This window comes from Rattus norvegicus, chromosome 12 (genome assembly GCF_021556685.1).
Source record: "Rattus norvegicus strain SHRSP/BbbUtx chromosome 12, alternate assembly SHRSP_T2T, whole genome shotgun sequence".
Taxonomy (NCBI): domain Eukaryota; kingdom Metazoa; phylum Chordata; class Mammalia; order Rodentia; family Muridae; genus Rattus; species Rattus norvegicus.
This window is the reverse complement of record NC_141545.1, coordinates 13981505-14006390: the sequence shown is the minus strand read 5'-3', so window position 1 is coordinate 14006390 and position 24886 is coordinate 13981505. Positions and strand designations below refer to the sequence as shown.

At 48.3% G+C, this 24886-nt stretch overlaps 1 protein-coding gene across 2 annotated transcripts in view; it reads right to left on the bottom strand.

Moving 5' to 3' along the window:
* Positions 1–24886, bottom strand: part of Flt1 (Fms related receptor tyrosine kinase 1) — a 173375-nt gene that overhangs the window by 23334 nt on the left and 125155 nt on the right. Inside the window, exons 16-20 of one of the 2 annotated variants that reach the window (XM_087579212.1) lie at positions 22926–23032; positions 17781–17913; positions 12681–12785; positions 7864–7977; positions 6142–6236 (exon numbers count right to left, since the gene is read on the bottom strand). In XM_087579212.1, the coding sequence (XP_087435338.1) occupies positions 6142–6236; positions 7864–7977; positions 12681–12785; positions 17781–17913; positions 22926–23032 (554 nt within the window). 2 annotated transcript variants of the gene reach the window in all.

Below are 24886 nucleotides of genomic sequence, written 5' to 3'. Positions count from 1 at the left end.
ATAGATTTATTTTATTTCTATTTATGTATATGCGAACATGCATCCAGGTGTCCACAGAAGCTAGACAATGTCATTGGATTCCCTAGAGGGGGGTCAAAGCCAGTTGTGAGCCATCCAATATGGGTGCTGGGAATGATACTCCAGTCCTCTGCAAGCACAGCAAGCACTCTTAATGGTTACGTCATACACAAGCTGGTTCAAAGCCACAGCTAATAATCGGCAAAGCTGAGATGTAGCCTGGGTGAGCGCCCCAGCCTGCCTCTGCTGCTTTTCATAGCACTTGACATGTTGTTTGAAAGGTGACAGAATGGGGTTGGGGATTTAGCTCAGTGGTAGAGCGCTTGCCTAGCAAGCGCAAGGCCCTGGGTTCGGTCCCCAGCTCCGAAAAAAAGAAAAAAAAAGGTGACAGAGTTTGATACTCATCACTCAGGCGATGTGGAAAGGACTCTCTCTCTCTCTCTCTCTCTCTCTCTCTCTCTCTCTCTCTCTCTCTCTCTCTGTAATCCCTGCAGAGGCTCAAGTTACCCATTCCTCTGATTTCCTGGGGGAGAGGAGAGGAGATGTACTTTTCTCTTGGTTTCCCTCTGAGGAGGCCACACCACTGCATCCTGATATGAACAGCAAAGGCCACCCACCCTGGGCATGGGAATCCTGGTGCTCTTTTTCTGCCTCCTCTACGTGGTCTACTGGCTCCTCTGTTAATCACGCCATCTTTTTTCCCACCCTGGATTTTGTTTTTCTTGTCTAAAAGGCACTATATTACAGTTTGTGGCTCGTAGGAAAGGGCTGCAGTGGCTTTCGTGACAGGGCTGTGTGCTCATGCACACCCACACGTGTATATACCCACAGGGGCTTGTGTACCCTACAGCCTGGCTTCTGCTAGCTAGCAGTACCTGGACAGGAGCTGGGAGGGAATGAGGTTCAGCACCAGGGTTAAACAGGCTGTGCATGTTGGTTACCTGGACGTTTCTGGAGGCCACTAAGTAGGAGTGGTCCTGCCACTAGAGGGCACCAGGGAGCAAGCAGAAGACCCAGCAAACTTTAAGAGGGACACTGTGATATAGGTAGGGTACAGAGGTTCCCGCACCCAGAAAAGAGACTCTCCTGGGGACACACCCCATCTAAACATTCCCTCGTGTCAGGTCCCTGAAGGAAGTCTTGCTGTCTCAGCTCTTCCCAAGTCCTGTCTGGGATTTCAGGGGTGAAGGGGATTCATATTGTGTGCAGCCCACTCCAGACACCTTTTCCTCCGGGCAGGTAAAAAGCCAAACAGTCAAAGAGAACACCACTTTTTCTCTCCACGAGGCAGCTAGCCCTGATCAAACGGAGTCTGGAATTTTATTTTCTTACTGCCTTCTTCCTCACACCTCCCAGAAGCTGCCTCGAGGGACCTGTCCCCAGGTTACCCTCCCCTTCCTCTGACCCTATGCGTATCAGCAACTCTCCATCAAGGACAGGTTAAGTTAGTGAACTTTAGGGAATAAGGCAGAATAGTGGGTTGATCACGACGCATATTTAAGAGTCTTGACGGATTTGGACTGGGTTCCCTCATCTCTCTTTCTTACTCCTTTAGGTTCCAGATGTGACCGATAGTCATGAGTTTTCCACAAAACACTGCCTCACCAAGTACCATGGGGAGGCACACCATTAAATATAGCCCCAAAAGGAAGCAAGCTCTTCAAAACAAAGGACGCACAAACCCAAACGTTCCGTCCTGCCGCGTCCCTGGAGTGTTCTGAGGGCTCAGTGCTTCCTGAGTCCCGTCTAGGACATCAGGACTGACAGGGATCTCTCAGGGCACCACTGCTCTCCTTATTTAGTGGGGTTCACAGGGACAGTTCTGAAGCTGGGGGTGAAGCAAGATAGGCCTTTCTTTCTCCTCTCTTCATCCTGTGGTTACTGTGCCTTTGATCTAATTTCTTTATTACACGACTATGTATTTATTTGTGTTTGTCTGCTGCATGCATAGGTGTGGAAGCCAGGGGACAACTTGCTGGAGTCGGTTCTCTCCTTCCATCCTGTGGGTTCCAGGGATCAAACCCAGGTCATCAGGCTTGGCAGCAAGCCTCTTTATCTAGACTGAGCCGTCTTGCCAGCCATTACTGGTTCCTGACTCCTCTGGCCACATATATAGCTGCAAAGCACCACGTAGCTTTAAGATGCCAATTTTTGGAAAGCCTAGGTTTTGTTTTGTTTTGAGGTTTATTTATTCATTATATATAAGTACACTGTAGCTGTCTTCAGGCACACCAGATCCCATTACAGATGGTTGTGAGCCACCATGTGGGTGCTGGGATTTCAACTCAGGACTCCTGGAAGAGCAGTGTTCTTAACCCCTGAGCCATCTCTCCAGCCTGGAAAGCCTAGTTTATAAGGGGGAAATAGAGCTGGGTATGGTGGCATACACCTTTAATTCTAGCAGTCAGGGGGCAGAGGTAGGTGGATCTCTGTGAGTTCCAGGACTGCCAGGGATACATGGTGAGACCCTGTCTCAAACGAAGGAATGGGGGACTATGTCGAATATTCTCAACAGTCCTGGTGGAACATCTGTCTTTGATAAAGTCATAGTCTGGGATGAAAGAGTGGGCCAGCGGTCCAGTATTTCTTTGCTTTTTTGTAACAGGCTCACTCAAGCACTCTCTCTCTCTCTCCATATATATGTACATATTTGTTTATTTAAATTGTGTGTGTGTGTGTGTGTGCGCGCGCGCGCGTCTGAGTGTGTGCATACAAGCACAGGCACCCTCAGAGAGTAGGGATATCAGGTCCCCTGGAGCTAGAGTTACAGACAGTTGTGAGCTGTATAATGTGGCTGCTGGGAACTGAACTCTGGACCTTTGGAAGAGCAGAGAGAGCTGCTAACCACTGAGCCATCTCTCCAGTCCCAGCCTCACTCCATTTTCCAGGCTGACATCTGACGCCTGGGCTCACACAAACCCTCCCATCTCAGCCCCCAACATAGTTAGAATTGCAGGCTGACACTGCGACATCTGGCTGTATTCTGTGGTCTGTTTTACATCTAAAGACTCTTCTCTACAGCGGGGAGGTGGGCACTGTTCCTAGAAGTCTGAAGGTTCACCCAACCCTGTAAATTAGTTGTATTCAACTGAACTCTGTGTCTCTGTCTCTTTCTGTGTCTCTGATTCTCTCTGATGCAGGGGAGGGGACCGACACAGGGCCTCACGCTTGATAAATAAGAACCCCCTCACTGAGCCACAACCCATCCCTCAACATCCTAGTGGATCAAAAATGAGAAAAGGGGACAACTAAACGTTGAAGAGGAGTTTCGTTTTCCCCACAGTCTCATCTTGGGTTCTATTATTAGTGCCGCTTAATACAAGGAACTGAAGAGTAAAGAGACTGATGTTTGTTCAAGGCCGGGCTTCGTGAGAGGAGACTCTGGAATTTAAACCCGGAAAGTCTGGTTGTGGAGACAGAGAGCCTTGCCTCCAGGGTGCTCCTCACAGATGCTGGTGACTGGCTAACAATGTCAGTCATTGTCTCCCCAACCAACTCAGCCCGGAGAAGAGCAGTAGGTAGGACGACAGAACATACCACAATGTTTGAATTCATGGTTTCTTCTTCAGAGTTGGTGTTTCCTTAAAGACTTGTGTGACCTCCTGGTTTTCTTGTTTGTTTGTTTTGTGTGTGTGTGTGTGTGTGTGTGTGTGTGTGTGTGTGTGTGTATGTATGTGTGTGTGTATGTGGTGTGTATGTATATGTTATGTATGTATGTGGTGTCTGTGTGTATATGGTGTGTGTATGTATGTGGTGTGTATATGTGGTGTGTTTATGTGGTATGTGTGTGTATATATGTGTGTATGTATGTATGTGATGTGTGTGTATGTAGTGTATGTGTATGTATGTGTGTATGTGGTGTGTGTATGTATGTATGTATGTGGTGTGTCTTTATATGGGGTGTGTGTGTGTGTGTGTGTGTGTGTGTGTGTGTCTATGTATGTGATATGTGGTCTGGGGATCAATCCTAGGGCCTGGTAACAGGCAGGCAAGTTTCCTACCACTGAGCTTCATTCCCTGACCTCTGATGTTCCTTTTCCTCTGACATGGCTTTATTTAATGGATCAGGGTTACTGAGGGGCAGGGAGGAATGACTCAGTGAGTTCGAGGACTCCCTGGGAAAGCAGAGGGACCTAAACTCCACCCCCAGCATGTATGTGGAAAACAGGCAATAAGTCGGGTAGTGGCTTGGCACACCTGTAACTCCAGTGCTATGTGAAGTGGAGGCAGGAGGATGACCAGGGCTTGCTAGCTACCAGCCTAGCTCCAGGTCCAGTGAGGTCCTATGCTTGAAGGAGTAGGAAGTAATCAACAAAGCAAGACTCCTAGTACCTTCTTCTGGCCTCTGTGCATGCACCTCTGTAAACACTACATGTGTGCATTCACACACATACACACACACACAACACACATACATATACATTTGCAGGCACACCCACAACACACAAAGACATACACACACACATATACTCATAACACACACATATATACACATGTATATACACATGTATCACAACACACACCACACATACACACACACATATATACACATGTACCATACCACATACCACACACACACACACAATACACATATATACACATACACCATACACATACACCCACAATACACATATATACACATACACCACACAGACACACACCCCCACACAACATATACACAGATACATAAACATATATTTATACACATACTATACACATACATATATACATACACAACAAACACAGACACATACATATACACATACTACATGTATATACACATGCACATACACAACAGGCATACATAGACATATACCACACACACAGACACCCACACATCAAACACACAAATACACAACAACCACAATAATGAAACAGAAGAGGGAAAGTTCTGGCCCGTCACTGGTCTACTGGTAACCATGCAAACCATTCAGTCGTTTGTACCCTTAGTTTCTCTGATAAGTGAGGTTACATATAGTCACGGGTGTGGCTTTGAGAAACAAGTGCATGAAGTCTTGTGCAAGAATGAGGACCTCCATTTGGATCCCTAGCAACAGAAAATCTTGCTAGGAAGCCCTAGCACTGAGGTGGGTAGAGGAAGCTGATCCCAGAGGCTCATCGGCGAGCCAGTGTAGAGGAAACAGGTAGCTCTGGGTTCAGTGAGGTGGCCTGTCTCAAAAACTAAGGTGGAGAGGCAGTTGAGGAAGACATCCCCATGCCAACTTCTGGGATCCACACATGGGTGAAGTATAGCTACACATATGTGTACACACACACACACACACACACACACACACACACACACACACACACCACTTGGGAGACAGAGGCAGATGGATCTCTATGAGTTCGAGGCCAGCCTGCTCTATATAGTGAGTTCCAGGCCAGTCAAAGCTACACAGTGAGACTTAACTCCTGCCCCCACAAAAGAATTACGTTTGCCAGTCAGTCTAGATGGCAACACAAGTGCTGCCATTAAAAACAGCTCTACCAGGGCTGGAGAGATGGCCCAGTGGTTAAGAGCACTGACTGTTCTTCCAGAGGTCCTGAGTTCAAATCCCAGCAACCACATGGTGGCTCACAACCATCTATAATGGGATCTGATGCCCTCTTCTGGTGTGTCTGCAGACAGCCACAGTGTACTTATATATAATAAATAAATCTTTAAAAAAATTAAATAAAAGCAGCTCTACCTTTAAAATCTAGGCCTGGCAAATTTTTTTTTCTTTTTTTCGGAGCTGGGGACTGAACCCAGGGCCTTGCGCTTCCTAGGCAAGCGCTCTACCACTGAGCTAAATCCCCAACCCTGGCCTGGCAAGTTTTTATCAATGTGACACAAACACATTGTGAGAGATAACCTTAATTGAGGAGTTCCCTTCATCTCAGTGGCCTGTGGGCATGTCTGTGGAGACTTTTTTTTTTCTGACAGTTGATCGATGTAGAAGGCCTGTTCACTGTGGGCAGCACCATCCCTACGCAGGCCGGCCTGAGCCATGTATGAAAGGTAATTAAGCAAGACAGCAAGTCGTGTTCCTCTGTCATCCCTGCTTAAGTCCTCAGAGAGAGACTGTGGTCGGGACACATAAGCCACCACAACAGAGAGTGACCAGGGCGAATCCTTACCTTGTTGAGACAGAAGAAGTCACGTTTGCTCTTAAGGTAGTTGGACAGGTTTCCATATTTGCAGTATTCCACGATCACCATCAGAGGCCCTGCAGCTCAAACATCACACACGCAGCCACATCAGGTCAGATAGCCGTTCGACAGCTGCGGTCAGCCCTCCAGACCTCAAACCAACCCGTGCTTACATGTGTAGGGGCTAAGGATGCAACTGAGACTAGGACCATGAATCATTGACTCGATTCAGCCTCTGTCCCACGAAAACAGGCCTTGTTAATATAACTGAGGATGGCCCTGCTCCAAGCAAGTTTCATGAGCACAGATATTTAAATGTCACAAAATACTCCTTTTCTCTTTTTCCCCATCCTGACTATTCAAACAGGCAAGCCATGCTTCACAAACAGACTGCCCGCCCTCTTCCTACCCTTCTGCAATGAAAAAATAGTTTGGGCGAAGGAATTCAATCTGCATTGAGGGTCTCGGGTGGCACCACGGAAGTCTCCTTTGTTCTGCTCAGTGCTCTCCCAATAGAAAGCCGTTTGAAAGCCAGCATGACCCCTGAGGTCCAGAAGCCAGTGAGCAGCAAACTCCACAAGGCCATTTCTTGGAGTCTCCCTGAGGATAGAGCTTATAGCTCTGGTAATGTGATTTTTTTTTTTCCAATTACTATCAGTACTTTACTAATTTTTGAATCGTGCTAGCACCCCCTTATCCCTCAGGGTTCCAGAAAGGAAGATGCTTCCAGAGCTGGGGTCTCCTCTCCAAGGACGCGCTCAGGCGGCCACTCGGCCTCGGAGGGAGGCTCACATCTCACAGGTACAATGTTGAGGTACAGGATGCTGTCACTGGGGCAGGCGCTCGACTTCTGGAAGGTCAGAAGCTATGGGGGCCTTGTCTGGTTCACTAGGACTCCCACTCTTTCTGGCCTCTCTAGCCTTAACTCCTTCTTTTCTTTCTTTTTTCTTCTTTTTTTTTTTTTTTTTTTTTTTGGTTTTTTTTTTCGGAGCTGGGGACCGAACCCAGGGCCTTGCGCTTCCTAGGCAAGCGCTCTACCACTGAGCTAAATCCCCAACCCCCTTTTTTTTTTTTCTTTTTTCTTTTTTTTTTTCCCCCCGGAGCTGGGGACGGAACCCAGGGCCTTGCGCTTGCTAAGCAAGCGCTCTACCACTGAGCTAAATCCCCAACCCCAACTCCTTCTTTTCTTACCCATGCCCCTCCACCCCTGCTTTCTGGGCTGGAAAATTGAAGACGGTTTATGTCTCCTCAGCACTGGCATGTCTTAAGCATCTGTTCACATCTATACCCAAGTTTTAACCTTGCCACAGAGGAAGAAAGACCAGCAAGGTCTACAGCACAGCCATGTTCCCACTACCCGTCCTGACGGCTAAGACCTGTCCTGAGGGCTGGTAAGATACGAGGGACCCCGCTGGTTATTTCCTACGTAACCTCCTCTTGGGATTCCACCTTGTGTGGGTTGCTGGGAAGTTGCAGGGGGCGAGTAACCTCTTAAACCTTTACCATCTCACACTCACTCCCCCAGTCAACCTGAGAGAAAAGGCCCTCCATTTGACCTAGAATTTCTAAAGGGAGTGTCTTTCTTCCGAAGAAAGACAGGGCAGCCATTTTCTTAGTGGGGGAGGGGGCCGCAGGGGGGGCGGGGTGTGTGAGTTGGGAGCTCCCCTCTCAGTGTGACAGAAGGCGCAGGCCTCTCCTGTCCTCCTTTACCTCCTTGCTTGGTGCAGGCTCCCAGGAGGTTAACCACATTCAGATGATGGCCGATGTGGGTCAAGATCTTGAGTTCGGTCATCAGAGCTTTGTACTCACTGGCTGTGGCCCCCTCTGTGTGAGAAGCAAGGAAAAAGTCAGGGCTCCAGGACAATGGGGCTGCTTCCGCCCTGCCCTGGAGGCTGCATGCCTGCGCTCCTTGTTTGTCCTTGCTTCATTAACCTCCCCACATTCTGCGAAAGGCCAAGTCGCCAGACTGTTTTTATTCCTCCTACCCTCCTGGGCCAACATCCTCTGTATCGCACAGAGGCCCGCTGTGTTGATGGGGTTAGTCACCGGATGACGCTTCCTTTTGGTGGCCCTGGCTGTGCTGACAATGTGCTGACTCAGAGCCGGCCCCTCACCACCTCACTTTCCAGAACAGGTGAGGCAAGAACCCTTCAGGCATGGGGTCCACCCACACCTTCCTTCTCACTCTCCTTTCTCTGGAGTCACAAGGAAGGAAGGGGGTGGGGGTGGGGAGGCTCTACACATCAGGCTAACTGCTTCTGTAAACGCCGTCCAAACGTGTTGTTTTCTCTCTAGACCCCTTCACGCCTGGAATTCAAGGGTTATCTCAGGCAACCAGCATTCAAGCGATCCAGCTTTTTTTTGTTTTTTTTTTTAATTGTGTATGGGTGTTGTGCCTGCACCATGTCTGTGCCTGGTGTGGAGGCCAGAAAAGGGCACCCGCCAGGACCCCCCAGAACTGGAGTCACAGATGGTCGTGAGCTACCATGTGGGCATTTGGAATGGAACCCAGGTCCTCTACAAGAGCAGCAAGTGTCCTTAACTGCCCCCACTTTAACTTCATGAGTCCCCCCAACCCCCGTACTTGGTCCTAACATTCATTCTTGAGGTATTCATAATCTTAGTTGTTTAAAAAAAAATACTAACAAATGTTACTGTAAAATATTCCAAGAGTATGAGCATGGAGATCAGTGAAGGGGCGTGTGTGAGAGCGTGTGTGTGCACGTATGTATATGTTACTTGTGCATGCGTATGTTACATGTTTGTAGGTATGTGTGCAGGTGGTTACAGCGAGGTGGCAGAACATCTCTAGGATTTGCAAAGCCTTCCAGCACCGGCAGAAGGCACATGATAAGAGACCAAAAAGTGTTGTGAGGAGTCTGAGGTGCTAGAGTAAAAGGTGCAAGTCACTCTGCTCTGCTCGCCTTCCTCAAAGCAGCCACTGTCCACACCGTGAACTTCAGACCTTCCATATGCACTTATAAATACCCGCTGAGGGCCCGCTCAGTGGCTCAGTGAGTAAGGAGCTTGCTGCTAAGCTTGATGACTTGAGTTCCATCCCTGGAACTTGTGTGTGGAAGGAAAGGACTGATTCTTGCAAGTGATCCTGACTTTCATCACACACACACACACACACACACACACACACACACACACACACACACACACACTGATTCACTCCCCCTCTTAATATAAGGAATTCTTCTCATTCCTTTTTTTATTTAAAGTTTTATTTATTTTTATTTTATGTGAGCGCTGGGAATTAAACTCGGGTCCTCAAGGACAAGGACAAGAAGTGCTTGTCACCTCTTAGTCATCTCTCCAGCCTTCTTTTCATTCCTTTTAATGGACTACTGTGCTTCCTCTGACATGTATCGTCTTCAGTTGGGTGTGTCTGTGACTGTCTGTGTGTCCGTGTGTCTGTCTCTGTGTGGCTCATCCAGGCAGGTCCTGTGTCCCTGTGTGTATGTGTGTGTCAGAGGACAAACCCAGGTGTCATTCCTCAGGATATATTCACTATGTATTTTGAGATAGGGTCTCTCTGAGGTCTAGAGTGTCAGGGATTCGAACTCAGATCCTTATGTTTGTATGCTAAACACTTCACAGACCAAGCTATCTCCCCAGCCCCACTTTTTTCCTTCCTTCCTTCTTTCCTTCCTTCCTTCATTTTCTTTTCTTTCTTTTTTTTCCTATTACAAATAAAGCTATACCAGAACACCCTAGGGTGAGCGTGTGCACAGGCAAAGGTTTCTGTGGAACAGAGACCTGGAAGTGGGTCAAAGGTGTGTACACTTATTATTGTAGTAGATATTGGTATAGTGCTTTAGGAGATGGAATAATTTTTTTTACTAATAACCAGATAAACTCAAAGCCCCAGTGAGGAGGTCTGGCTTAGAGTGTCTGCTCAACAAATATTTTTGGATAAACAAACAGCTGATTAGTTTTCTCATTTTGGACATTTTTTCCAAATGGACAGTTTTTTCCAAAACTCCAAAAAGTTTAAGGTTATGCTTGGGGACTCTGCCCTTTGTTGGACATCATGCTTTTTTTCTAGTTCCCCTGGAATGGAAAGTAAAATACTTTAAGCAAGAAAGCTTGGGGCAGGAGGATTGTTTTTATTTTATTTAAGGAATTCTATGGCGTGGGTGTTGTGGAAATCTTTTTTTTCTGTCGATGCCTTTATACACATATATATATACAATATATATATATATACATATATATACAACATATATATATACAATATATATATATATGTATTCTTTTTTTTGTTGTTGTTCTTTTTTTTCGGAGCTAGGGACCAAACCCAGGGCCTTGTGCTTGCTAGGCAAGCGCTCTACCACTGAGCTAAATCCCCAACCCCAGATTAATGTATTCTTATTTTATGCATGTGACTGTTTGCCTGCGTGTGTGTGTGTGTGTGTGTGTGTGTGTGTGTGTGTGTGTGTGCAGTGCATGTGTGCCTGGTGCCTGTGCAGGCCAGTAGAGAGCATTGGATCCCTGGAATCGGTGTTAACAGGCAGGTGCGAGCTGCCATGATGGTGTTGGGAACTGAAGCCGCATCCAGCCAGTACTCTGAACTGAACAGCCATCGCTCAGCCCCGAATTCACAAGTAGATATCACACATGATCTCTGGATCACGTAGAAGAGATTGGCCTCGAAAACAATCTCAAGTTGGAACCTTCTCTCTTATAACTTAACAATCCCCGAAGATGGTATCCCTGTTTGGCAAGGAGAAAAAGCCGGGGGCTGCAACTCAGCTTGCTCAGCCTTTCGGAGCTACTTTTCCTGTCTGCAACTGGGGAGTGACAGACACTGTGCAACAACAGGGGGGTTGACAGAGAAGAGTGGCCAGTCTGATGCTTTCCCCAGCAGAAGACCTGCTGCTGTCACTTCTACTCAGAGTCTAGGAGTAGAGGACAGTGCTGGTCTGATGGCATTCTCATAGAAACGCCCACTCTCGTCTGGGTGGTCTGCCCCAAGCAAATTCCTCCCCGCAAGGTTTGCGTAAGGATTGTGGGTATTTATGGGGTATGCTACAATACAGGACATACATCCAATGTGTAGTGACCCAATTCGGTAACATTTCCTTCTCCTTAAATATTTATGTTTGTTTGCAGAGGAAGCTCTAAAACCCCTCTCTTGGGGTTGGGGATTTAGCTCAGTGGTAGAGCGCTTGCCCAGCAAGCGCAAGGCCCTGGGTTCGGTCCCCAGCTCAAATAAATAAATAAATAAATAAATAAATAAATAAATAAATAAATAAAACCCCTCTCTTCTGGTTCCTTATAAAACATATTAAAAAAAAATACCGTGTGGGGATGGAAGGTGGCTCAGTGGTTAGGAGTGCTTGCTGCTCTTTTGGGGGACCCAAGTTCAGTTCTCAGCACCCACACTGGGCACCTACCTCACCACCACCTGTAGCTCTAGTTCTTGGAGACCTGATGCCCTCTTCTGGCCTCCGTGGGCACATGCGTGAATGCAGTACACATGCAAATAGGCACCCACGCACACAGACATAAATAAAAATAAAGAGGAAATATAATCAATTGTAGTGATAGTAGTGGAGCACATGCCCAGTGTGAGTTATGGTATACTGTCCAGCCTCATTCCTTTAAGGATGCTTATCTGGTTTTTGCTGATGAACACGGCCCTTTTGAGGTGAGAAATGTGCTCACACAGAACTTCCAGAGTGTGGCGCCGATGGAGTAAGAGGTACAAGAGTTTGGGGAGTCTGGGAGGTGGAGACAGCAGGATCTGGAGTATGAGAGTAACCTGGGCAACACGGAACCTTTCTAAAACCAAAAGCCAAGCACAAAAATTCCCCCACCATCTTGGAGACCGGTGGAAAGCCCAGCAGTGGTTTGCTTTTACTCTGCCTCCTTCCTGATTTTGAAATCCTGATGTGAGGCACAGTGTGACTTATTTCGTCCCACGTGGAAGAACGAACCCTTTTCACACCGCAAAGGCCACGTGAGCCTTCCGGGGTTCGGTGTGCACATTGCCTCTAGCAACCAACACCACCATGTACAGTCCTCCCACCCAGCCGTCTGTGACTTGTATCTCAAGAGAGATGGAATCCTTTTTTATTTTTTAATTATTATTTATAAAGAAGCAATGTTTTCTGGGCAGGGCTTGGCGGCATCCTAGAATGAAATTTTTGACCAACCAGTTCTCTCTAACTTTTTGGTTTCCCTTTATGTGAGGGCGAACCCAGGCTGAGCCCTTGGGATTTGTGCAATGTGCTGTTTCCTGGCAACCACAGTGGACCTGGACCACGGCAACTGTAACCTTTTGAACGTAGGATGGCCATAGGTCTAAGCCCTCAGGTGTCTCGCCTGAGCGGTGAGGAAAGAAAGACCTTTTAGGATGACAGCGATCTCTCCTGTGGACAGTGCTGGACTGTTTCATTGACAAGGTTTATTCTGAGCTAGTGTCGCTGAATCTACAGTCCAGGCACACAGAAGCCCTGACGGTGCAGAAAGGTGAAAGGTGGTTGACAGCAGGCCCTGGCGTCTGGCACACGTACCTTTCAACATCTTCACAGCCACAGTCCGGCAGGTGGGTGATTTCTTAATGCCAAATGCCGAGGCCTGAACCACCTTCCCAAAAGCCCCTCTCCCGAGTGATTTGCCTACAATAGAAGAAGGCCTTGGTTAATGAAATTCCCCCACCATCTTGGAGACTGTGGAAAGCCCAGAAGTGGTTTACGTTTGGTCTGCCAACAGCCGGCCTGAGTCTTTTCCAGGAAGGAAATGCTGTTTCGTATGTGTTATGCAAGGCGGGCATCTTTGAAAGGGATTCTGCAACGGACTGACCCCAAAGGAGGACTGACCCAAAGGAAGGTGTCCTTTCCTCTGAACTCGTCCATCTGCTTCTAAGCCCCCTGCCCCACCATATCCTTCAAGACTAGTCTAAGCTTCTCGAGCATTCAGTAAAGGAAAGTAGCCATTTCCACTGGCCGTAGAGTCTCCCAGAAGGGAGAAAACGCCAAACCCAGGTAGCTTCTCTGTTTCATGACTAAGATATTCCAAGCCCTTTTTCTTGCCACTGAGGTCATTCCTTACATTTCCGGTAAAAAGGATGAATGGCAGTGACTGCTGTTGGTGTAACGATGCCTCAGATCTTAAGAATAAGCACTTGGTCGTTTCTCAGACTTCCGTGCTGGTCAGAGCATTTCCTGGTAGCTCTAATATGGGCATACGACCATTACAAGCCCTTGTGGTTTTCAGCACATGAGCCATGGCAGAACATAGGTAGTAATTTGCTTCAACCCCAGAGAGGCGATTGCCAAAAACCATAAGAAAGCAGGGTATTTTTTGTGGTGCCGGCTATGTTTTGCTGTAGTGACTGTTGATCCATGGCTTTCCCCACACTTGAATGAGCCAACTTGACTCACACAGGGAAGGGCACTGTCTGAACCACCAAGTCTGTGGCATAGTAACTGCTCTAAAGGAGGCCCTGTCCAGTTACGGCAGAATGGACAGCCATGTTAGGACTGGTGGATAGCGACTAGGGAGCCCTGTGGACCGGAGATGTGGGGGGCGGGGCGGGGAGTGGGCTGAAAGCCCCTCGTTTGTACAATTAGGAAGCTAAATAGTGCCCCATAAGAAAGCGGCTGTGGGGGCTGGGGATTTAGCTCAGTGGTAGAGCGCTTACCTAGGAAGCGCAAGGCCCTGGGTTCGGTCCCCAGCTCCGAAAAAAAGAACCAAAAAAAAAAAAAAAAAAAAAAAAAAAGAAAGCGTCTGCCCCTAGCATGGTCCGCTGAAACCATGAAAGTCAACGTCTTTTAAATCTTCTGTACTGTGATGTGCCCTCAGGGGAGCGGGATTGGGGGATAGAATGATATTGGGCAAAAGTAAATTCTGCCTATTAATTTAACCCTTCTTTTCCATCCCAGGCTCCTTCCTCAGACTGCCCTGCTAATAAACGTTCAGTTAATTAGCCTTCCTTTCTCCAATTCCTTACCCCAAAAGCGCTCTCTCTCTCTCTCTCTCTCTCTCTCTCTCTCTCTCTCTCTCTCTCTCTCTCTCTCTGTTGTGTGTGTGTGTAGATGGATAGATGGATAGATAGATAGATAGACAGACAGACAGACAGACGGGTGAATAGATAGACAGACAGACAGGTGGACAGATAGATGCTCTTGTGACCTTGTCCACTTATGCATGACTATGTGTTGCTGCAGCTTTAAGTCAACTGCCCTCCATGAGGCACACTGGCAGTTTCAGTGATGAGAGTCATCACGAGAGAGCTGTCTCCTGGGACACGCTCTGCTTAGCAGGACCACACCAGGAGATGACATGGTTCTCTAAAGTCAGACGTGTACAGCTGGTGACTACTGAACCCGATCTTTCTCAAAGCACGAAACAGGGACAGAGCGACACCGTCACACGCCCTTTCATGTAAACTGGTTTGAGCCAGACGGGCTCTGAGTTAAAACAGAAGCGTAAACAATGCTCCCCCCCCCGCCCCGCCCCAAAGTGCTGTGTATCAAGGTTGGGTGGGGGAGAGGTCCTGGCTTTCAGAACAAATGGCAGATTTTGGTTGAAGGTTGATCTTTGCTTTTCAGAGTGAAAGAACAATGTCGTCGTCCTTCAGCTGCCTCCTGACATTGGGATAATCTCTCCGCACACTCCAGAGGCTCCTGCCTTTCTCCAGTGCCCACCCCTACATATTCCCTTCCCGGCCTTCCTTGGACATCCCACTCTTTGTGTTAACAGGCATTTGGGGGTTTGCTTCTATCAGTGGGAACAACGTGACCTCACCGGGCTGCCCCATAAAACGACGGGACGCTCTCTGGGGCTCGTCTTGTGCATTGGAATCTGACTTCAGATCCCTGGTTCCAGTTCCAGAGAGAACTAGTTCACTCTGGACTTGACCCAGCCCGAACGCTTCCTTTCCGTGGAACTCTTCGTGTGGTCTGGAATGCCACACACTCACTCAGAAATGTGTTAGGTCACTGTCATGCAATGCGAGAGTACCGGAATCGCCTTGACCAGTGGCAGCCACTCCAGGGAGAGAGAGGGCAGGGCAGCACGAACTTGGCCCCTGTTATGTTTTCAATGTGAAACATCCTCCGTGGATTCAACTCTCGCACAAGGGCTTACTCCAGAGCTGGTGTTATTTCAGGGGAGGGGGGTGGCTGGAGGGGGCTCTAGAAACTTGAAGAGGTTGGCTGAGCTGGAAGGATGTAGGTCCCAAGGAGAGGTTTTGGGGGGGTATGTTCTCCAGTGCCCTTGCCTGCCTGTCTCCCTGCTTCCTGTCCTCTATGATGTGAGGAGCGATCATGGCCACAGGCTCTGACACCATGATGTCACCATGCCCGGGTACGATGCCAGGCCACCATGGGCTGAACCTCCTGAAACCGCCATCATCATCGTCATCAATAACAACAAAAGCCTTCCGTTCCTAAGTTTCTCTTAGCTACTCTGGCCACCATGACAAAAGCTAACTAATCAATGCTACCCCTCTCTGGCCATCAAGGGAACTGGTCTTATTGGCTGTGGTGATTGCCCAGCTCCAGACTTCCTGTGTGCTTTTCCAGGTAAGGCAACTTCTCCTGCACATTGCCTTCTAATGGAAATAGTCTATTATGTAGACAGTATTCTGTACATTTAAGGGACTTGAATCCTCTCCTAGGGATCGTAGTAAGGAATCGGGAAGGAGTCATGCCCCCCTATCCCCACCCCCACACTCCTAATTTCAGCAATTATACTAACAGGCTCCAATGGAACAGTCAAGCAGGGGAACTTCTGATGGGCCTCCTCCAAGACTGGACACTGTAGTGAACGGAGACACTGCTAAAATCACCCCTTGGCCTGTGCATTTCTTACTTCTTTTCTTTCTTTCTTTTCCCCCCGCCCCCCACAATGTAACACTGCCCATCAAAACATTTTTCCCCTCTCCACCATTCTAGTGGTGGAGAAGGAATAACCTTGGTTCCTTCTGTTGCCAGCCATGATTTCAAATAGCTTTGTCACTTCTTTGGCTAACAGCAGCCAAGAAGTCTGGGGCCTCCCGGGCCTCCTCGCTCCCACGTTAATCAGAGGGGAGCTCTTCCCTGTCTTGTTGCCATACTGTGCACTAAAAAACTTGATACCCATTCTCTCTTACCCAACAGAGACTCAGATGGACACCAGCCAAATTCCAGCTGAGCTGAGGCTCTCCCCGTAGCAAGTACCTCACCAAGAAAATCCTTCAACAGGGAAAGCCTTATGAAATGTGATTATGTGAATTCTCAGAGCTCAAGGGAGTTCTGGAGACAGAGAAAACAGCCTAGGGGGACCGGTGCTGTGGATTAAAGTGAGTAGAAATGAAGGGAACAGGGTGGGTTGGGCTTGGGGTGGGGGTGGGGGGTCAGGAATTGGCAGCGAGTTCTCATGAATCCTGTCCTGGAAGGAGTATGTCTAATCCTAGCTAACAACTCTGAAGAGCAGAGTGGCCTGAGAACGGCTCCTGACTGTGGGAGACAATGAAGCAGTGCTCCCTGCCAAGGTCACCGAGGCCAAGGTCACCGAGGGGCTCAGCAGGCTGCCTGAACTTTCATCCTCACAGAAGGAATTCATCTGTGAATTCATCTACTGCGCTACCTGCATTTATTCATTCGCTCAAAATATCGTATATTTCCCCCCAGCTCCCCACCCCTAACCCCAACCAGCCTTCTCTGGCTTTCTCCAGCTTTTGGCTGACTCCCCAAGCTTTTCCCTCCAAGCTGAACAGAGCCCTCATCCACACTCCCCTCTCCCCCTGTAAGCAGAATCAGTTCAAGCCCCAAGAGAAAAGTCAGAGAAACCATTTCACCCCCCTCCCCACCCCAGTGCAGCTTGCCTGTGAAGAGAAGGGTCAGGATGGCAGAGGACACCGGGCTCACAATCTGTTTTCCTAGTTCCAACCACTAATGACTCTGGCATACACCGGAGCAAGTGGAAAACTTGGAGAAGCCATGCTCTACATTTTGGGTAGGAGTCATTGAGGCTCCGATTGTTTTGCAGCGCCAAAGCGGGGAGATAAGTGTGCATTGTGACGTGGGAGCCAGAGGAACTGGGGGCAAGCCCAGGGGCCTGCTGTTTACAACATCTGCCCTACCTGGAAAAGCTCTGCTCTTCAAAAGTGAAACTTAAGTCTTGACTGCTGAGGGCTGAACCACAACACACCGGGAAAGTCACAGACCTTACAACTCGTGGGTTTGCACAGAGAGCTTGGTTTAACTGAGCCGCACTCTGCTGGACTGTTCTAGGCAACAGGTGTCTATGTTCCTAGTAGCTTTGCTATCTAAGGGCTCCTGGCCTTGTAAACCTGGGACTCCCTTCCTCTTCTTTACTTACCTACTAACTGGAGACTAGTTGGGGGCTAAGGGCGAAGGAACAAGACCTTGTATTTCTGGGGCTTATGCCAGCACCTGCCACTCGGTAACTACGGAACCAGCTACAGGTGTTTCTTGTTACTTTGTCCGTTTGTCTCGGCAACAGATTACATTCCCCCTGGTCCACGCCCCCAACCAGTAGATGGGCAGCTAGAATAAAGACTCCCAAAGTCTCCCTTCCCTCTCTGTTGCTTTTCTTACAACAAGTGTTTTGTGTGGGGTAGGTTTCTCAGATGGGCTTGTGGGTCTGCCAGATAAATGTCTTACCTAGTTTAAGTCTCTCCCGCGCAAACTCCCACTTGCTGGCATCATAGGGCAGCCGTTCACACTGCTCATCCAGGGGGACTTCATCTGGGTCCATGATGATTGACAGGTAGTCCGTCTTTACTTCGGAAGAAGACTGAGACATAGAGACACACACATATCCCTCAAAGTTACTGAGAAGAAAAACAACTTTAAAACCTCAGCTTTTCAGTTTATACTACTTGACAACATCGGACCCCCCCCCGACACACACACACTCTCTCTCTCACACACACACACACTCTCTCTCTCTCTCTCTCTCTCTCTCTCACACACACACTCTCTCTTTCTCTCTCACACACACTCTCTCTCTCTCTCTCACACACACACACTCTCTCTCTCTCTCACACACACACACACACACACACACTCACTCACTCTGGCAGTGTGAATATGAATGGCCTCCGTAGGCTCATATATTCGAATATTTGGTGCCCAGTTGGTGGACTGTGAGGAAGGATTAAGAAATGTGGCTTTGCTGTAGGAGGTGTGTCACTGAGGGTGGGGCTTTGAGGTTTTGAAAACCCAGGCCAAGCCCAGCCTCCTCTCTCTGCCTGTGACCACAGATTGTGTGTGCTCCCAGCTCCTGTTCCGCTGCTGCCCCTGACTGCCACCATGCTCCCTGCTATGATGGTCATGGACTCACCCTTGGACAAAGCTCCAGTTAAATGCTTTCTTTTAAAAGCCACCTTGGTCATGGTGTCTCTTCACAGCTATCAGTCAGTGACTGAGAGAGACATTCGCGCTGGAGTGTGGTGTTTCTGGGAGACAGCTCTTTACTTTTCTCTCATGACATTTCTGGAGCAAGGGCATCCTATCTTGAGTAAGTGCGCCTCAAACCTTCCCTGGCCTCATGTAGAGATCGTGTTCTGAGGCAACTGTGGGAGAGCTTTTCCTTTAAGGGAAAATGAAGCACCTCTGATGGGATTCTAAACAGTGACTGAGAGCAAACCACGATCAGCTTTCTGAGAAAGATTAACCATTTTCCTTTTATGTGTATGTGTATTCTGCCTGCGTGTGTGGAAGAGAGCCATGCCTAGCCGGTACCTATGGAGGCATCAGATCCCTTGGAACTGGAGTTACAAATGCTTGGGAGCCATGATGTGGGTACTGGGAACAGAACCTAGGTCCTCTGGAAGAAGAGCAAATGCTCTTAACCACTGAGACATCTCTCCGGCACTCTTCTGTTTATCTTGATACGACACGCATGAAGGTGGACAGGCAGTGTGTCTGGGAGGGGGGATTATCTAATTATTTTTGTCTTTTCTAAATTTATAAGAAATCCAGGAGTGGCCAGGTTAGCCCAGGGTCCTCCCGGGAAACACAGCCTTTTCTGAAGTATCTAACCGGTCAGATACCTGCGGTTCTTAACTGGTTCACTATCTGAAAAGACCTTGGAGTCCAGAGTGCCATTAGTATCCAGGGTAGGAGGGAGGCCTGGTTCAGCTGGCTTCCCCAATTTCTGCTCCCTGGGAGATCAGTGTTGTGAGTGCATGTGAAATGGGGGGGCCTCCCCCCCAGTGCCCTTCCCCCTCCTGGGGCCCACTCACACTACAACCTCTTCCCAAGTCCCCAACCCACCTCCCCTTGAAAAAAACTGGACATGGGGATGGGGAGGGGAGCCAGCCAGAGGAGGACCCTTTTCTGTGGCATTAGATGGGGGAGGGACAGCTGGGGTTCCCCCACCCATCCCACCTCCCTCTAAACTGACAACCCCCAGTGTTTGAGCCTCCTCGTTCCCTTGGCACCCCTGGTGAATCCTTGGTGATGATTTTGGCAACTTCAGGAATAAATGGCAATTCTCATAAAAAAAAAAAAAAAAAAAACAGGTTTAGCTTATGCAAAGTCCCGTCTATTCTCAGAAATACAAGTTGATCATTAAAAAAAAAAAAAAAACAGGTGTAAATGTAGACATGGTTTGAGTTCCTTGGCATTGTTGAGATGTCAAGTGCATATGGCAGCTGTGTGCTGTGAACTCGATTTCTTGGCAATATAAATCAAACCCAGAAAGCAACCATGGCGGCAGAGCACAGAGAAGCAGATTGACAGGACCTATCAGCAGGTTCATTTCTTACTAACGGACACATCTCCGGCATGGATAATTGAGTTTCTGTGGGCAGACTCCTGGATGGGACAGAAAGCACGAGGGCTTTCCCGTAGACTCTTTGCCTCAAAGTCACATGAACTTCATTGAAATGAGGCCTGCCCTCCCCTTCCCATTTTTGTTCCCTTAACCAGGGGGAAGCACGAAGTGAGCGAAAACTGCCTTTCCATAGACGCCATCTCACCACTGCCACATTCCTCAGCCCTTACTCAGCCCGTTCCAGGCAGTCACAGCTCACTTCATCCGTCATTTGCTTGCAATCATCTGCCTTACAGAAATTATCATTAGAACGTGGTGGGACAAATAGCTCCGGGCAGAAAATTAGCTTAACATCCAATAAAGGTGAAAAGTCAAAGATAAGAAGTCGGGATGACGGTGTCAGGCTATGGGTGCTGGGTGCTCAGGGAAAAAGCTGCTCAGATTTCGATGGTGAAGGTTTTCATGGCGAGCATCGCAACCACGAAAGAGCACATGGCAGCTGAAACCCAGCAAGAGACACCTTGCATTTACGCAGTGTGGGGAGGTGTCGAGGATTTAGAGTGGAGCCCACGTGACTCCTGCGAAACTCAATGTAAGGCAGAGAGAGGGGACACCATGCAGACCTGTGAGGGAAATGTGCTGACAGGGTATAGTTGACAAATATTTCTTCTTCTAATCGATGCTCACTCTCAGCACTTGGCACGAGGACGCTGCCTCCATTTGAGCCACCCTTTGACTCGGTGCACAGCCAAACGACCTCCCAGGCCAAGTGCTTTAACTCCTCTAAACCTAGCTTGCTTATCTGTGAAACGGTGACAGCAATTGTCCTTATCTAAGAGGGTCTCTATGGATATCAAATGATTGACCAACCTGTTAGGATGGGACCTGGCTTCTAGCAAGGGTCAATACACATTAGCCATTGTTCTGAGACTGGGCTCTGCCGGGTAGGGACGAGGAGGTAAGGAACATTCTTTATCAGTGAGGAATTAGCATTGTGGTTAGAGAAGCCACTCGGACATCTTTGACCTTTGCCTCCTCCACTCCAATTGTAGACGATCTCTTTCTCCCAACACGTAAGCTGTGGAATCCTGGCAGCATCAGACCCCTCTTAAATCTGTTCTAGATCTTTCTAGTCTTATTGAATTAGGTCTTGCTGAATAGGAAGGCTGCTGTCCCAGTTAAGGGAGGAAGGGAGTAGGTTAGAGTGTGATAGATGATTGATTGATTGATTGATTTTGTTATCCCTTATAGTTATCCTCTTTCAAGTCTATCTTGAGCATCTCGACTTAAGCATCTTACGCTTTCTTGCTCAATTTTTTTCCTTCCACTTTTTTTCCCTGGGCTATCCCAGCTCTGTACCACCCCGGCAGTTCCTGCAAGCTTGCTTTTTTCCCCCCAAGTTATTTCCCCAGAAGATGTATTCTCTCCTTTCAAAACAACTCTTTCCTTCCAAAGCAGGGGCTTTGTCAGGTCTCAGAACCTAACGCTCCATCTGGCAAAAGACTGATGTCTCATAGGAACATGGAAGGTGGCTGCCGCCACCCCTCCCATTCCAACAACCAAGCATGCCTTATGATTTTGAATATTGAGCTGAGATCAGACAAGCCTGTGCTCAAAACCAAACTACCATAGTGACATTTGGACCCAGGTCTTTATGTCAGGGAACCTCAAGGTTTCCCTTTTTAAAATGGAGAATTATACTCCCCACACAACCCCCTGACATTTTGGTAGGATGAACAGAGACCCTACATAAGATGCAACCATACAGGAGATGCAACCATACAGGAGAATCTCTAGAAAATGCTGGCCCATGCTGGCCTAAGCTGGCCCTGCCTTGGCAGCCTCACATAGCTCCCCCAATGCTGTTTCCTCCACAGACCACGCAACCCCTTACATCTTTCAGCTAGCTCCTTCCCTTCCTTTTTCTTTCTCCTTTCTGTTTCTCTTTTCTTTTCTGAAACAGCATCTCGTTAAGTTGTCCAGGCTGGCCTCAAACATGCACACCTTCCTGCCTCTGCCTCCTGAATGCTGGGGCGATAGGTGGGTTAAGATATAGATGCCACCGTGTCCCCGGCTTGGTTACCTATCTCTTCTCCCTAGTGCAGGGCTGCAGTGTGACAGTTAGCTCTGTGATGGGGTCAAGTCAGTTTCCTTCTAGACGGTGTACAGTAGCAGTCGCTCTCCAAGGTCCCCAGAAGACCTGGCACAGGGACTAATGCTGTACACCACACAGGCTCATGGGAAATATAGTAGAGGCAGGTCTTCATTTCGCCCCAGCCCCTCTTTTTAAAACTCTATTTATCTTGCCTAGCAAGCGCAAGGCCCTGGGTTCGGTCCCCAGCTCCGAAAAAAAGAAAAAAGAAAAAAAACCTCTATTTATGTGTGAGTGTTTTTCCTGCCTGTATGTGTGTGTATCGTGTACATGTCTGTTCCCCCCGGAGGCCAGAGGATTGTGTAAGATTACCTGAAACGGGCAACTGTTGCCATGCCAGTGCTGGGAACTGAACCCAGGTCCTCTGCATGAGTAGCCAGTCCTCTTAACCTCTGAGCCATCCCTCCAGACCCCTCACCTTCCCTTTTATTTCTTTTCTTTTTCGTGAGGAGAGGTATTGAGTCAGGGTTTCTCTGGATAACCCCAGTTCATTTTGTAGACCAGGCTGGCCTCGAACTCAGAGAGTACGACCTACTGAGTCTGTTTAGTGTTTTTTGTGTATACATGATTTTAGGGATGGCCACTTGGCATTGGATAACTAATTAGGGGGATCATCCCTGGGAGAGGCTAATTTTCCCTTTCTCAGCAATTGTTAGCTGCCCATAGTTCTTTGTTTAGGGGTGAGCCGCTCCCACCCCCACCCCCCTGCCCCGTGACATACATACATACATATATATATATATATATATATATATATATATATATATATATATATATATATATATCAACACGATGGCTGCCCAAGTGAGACCTGAACAATAGAACACAGAAGGGGGATTGCATGGCTCGGTAATCCTATCTTCTGTATTCTTACCCGCTTCAGTTTTCGGATGAAGAGAGTTAGAAGGAGCCAAAAGAGTGTCGCAGCCACACACGTGCACGTGAGGGTGATCAGCTCCAGGTTTGACTTGTCTGAGGTTCCTAGAGAGAGAAAAACCACAGAGATGCTATGAAAGAAGTCCTGTAATTTGACACCTCCCCTCACTCTAGCTGGGCATCTGTGGGAGCCCAAGGCTTCTGAGACAGGCCGAGAACTTGCGCCTGGAAGAACTTTCCAAAAATGCTGCTGAGTTTGTAACCAGTATTCTCAGAAATAATTAATCAAAAATCAAAAGAGAGACTAAAGATGGAAGGAAATTAAAGGGGCAGGGCTTGTCAAAGTGCTAAATCTGCCTAGTGGGTTTTAGAGGACGTTCTAAAGAAAAAAATTAAAAAGACATAAAAAGGGCCACTTTGGGACTCACAAAATCCTTCAAAGCAGACTTGGAAATAAAAACAAAACTCAAGGATGGTGACCTGCCTGCTTCTTCTCGGGCAGCCGCTCACAATCACCACAGTGCTATTCCCTGCCTCTGGGACTCTGAGCTGGGCAGCCAGAAGGCACCGGCTGAGAGGAAAGAGGGGGACCACGACCTGCTTCCCACCCAGCCACACCGATTCCGCGGTTTATAGCACAAACCCAAGCACTGTCCCTCCCAGATCCAAGCGGAGAGACCCAGGGCAGGCAGTCTTCTCTGCCTCTCTCTCTCTCTCTCTCTCTCTCTCTCTCTCTCTCTCTCTCTCTCTCTCTCACACACACACACACACACACACACACACACCCCTGGGAATACACGACAACAATATCATAGCTTCAAACATGAGTACCTCACGTGGGGTTCTCTTAATTCAGTCTTCATTCAGCTAGCATGAGCTAAATTCCCCTACAGCGACAGCAGGCACACCAGGAATGGAGAGTCGGAACATTCAAGAAACTCAGTAAACCAAACCAAGTGTCTCATAGCAGATACGAAGACATTAACCTTGCTTTATTTTTTTTTTTATTTATTTTTTAAAAATGTAGCTATGCCAAGGAGGCCCCATCACCAAGGGTGCCTTTGACTCTCTTGCCTCCACCTCTCAAGGTGGAGATTATAGGCGTATGCCGCAACAACCAGTTCACGTAGTGCTGAGCCTCAAACCCAGGGCCTCACAAATGCTAGGCAAGTGCTCTACCAACCGCGCTACATTCCAAGCCAATCTTTTTAAAGGCTTCGGGGCTCGGCAGAGATGGCCGCGAAGTTGGCCGTGTGGACCTGATTGCTTGATTTTCATTCCCTGGGACCCATGGGAAAAACTGTAATCCCCGCACTCCTGTGGTGAGCTGGAGGCAAAGGCAAGAGAAGCTTACACACCGGCTAGAATGAAATACTCAGCTCAGTCACAGAAACGAGAGGGACTTTGCCCACAAAACAAGATGGAACAAGAGAACCAACTTCCAAAATGCCTTAGCCTCTGACCTCCACCTCTGTGCTGGGGCACGTGCCCCGCCCCCCGTCCCAATAAATTGAAAACGCCTCCGAGGTTGATGGATTCATTGTCCTCTGGAAGATGCATTTTTAAATAAGTTTGATTGGCAGACGGGAAGGCAGAGAAGGTCATCATGGGAGAGGGAAGAGCCAAAGGAAAGCCCCAGCCCTAGGAGATGACTGTGCAGACCGGGGCGGTATGATGGGAGGCACAGGGCGGGGCCCGGAGCATCATGGGACTCCGAGCACCTATGTGATGAACAAACCAGGTGCCATGCTGCAGGCAGTTGGAGTTAGTGAGGTCACCTGCATCGAATCACAGCACATATGCACTCCGGAAACCATGAGAGACACTGCTGACACTCCTGTGAGGTAGACTTTCCCCATCTCTTGAATGAGGAAGTTGACGCTTAGTCCTCTTTTTTTTTTTTTTTTTTTTTGGTTCTTTTCTTTTTTCCGGAGCTGGGGACCGAACCCAGGGCCTTGC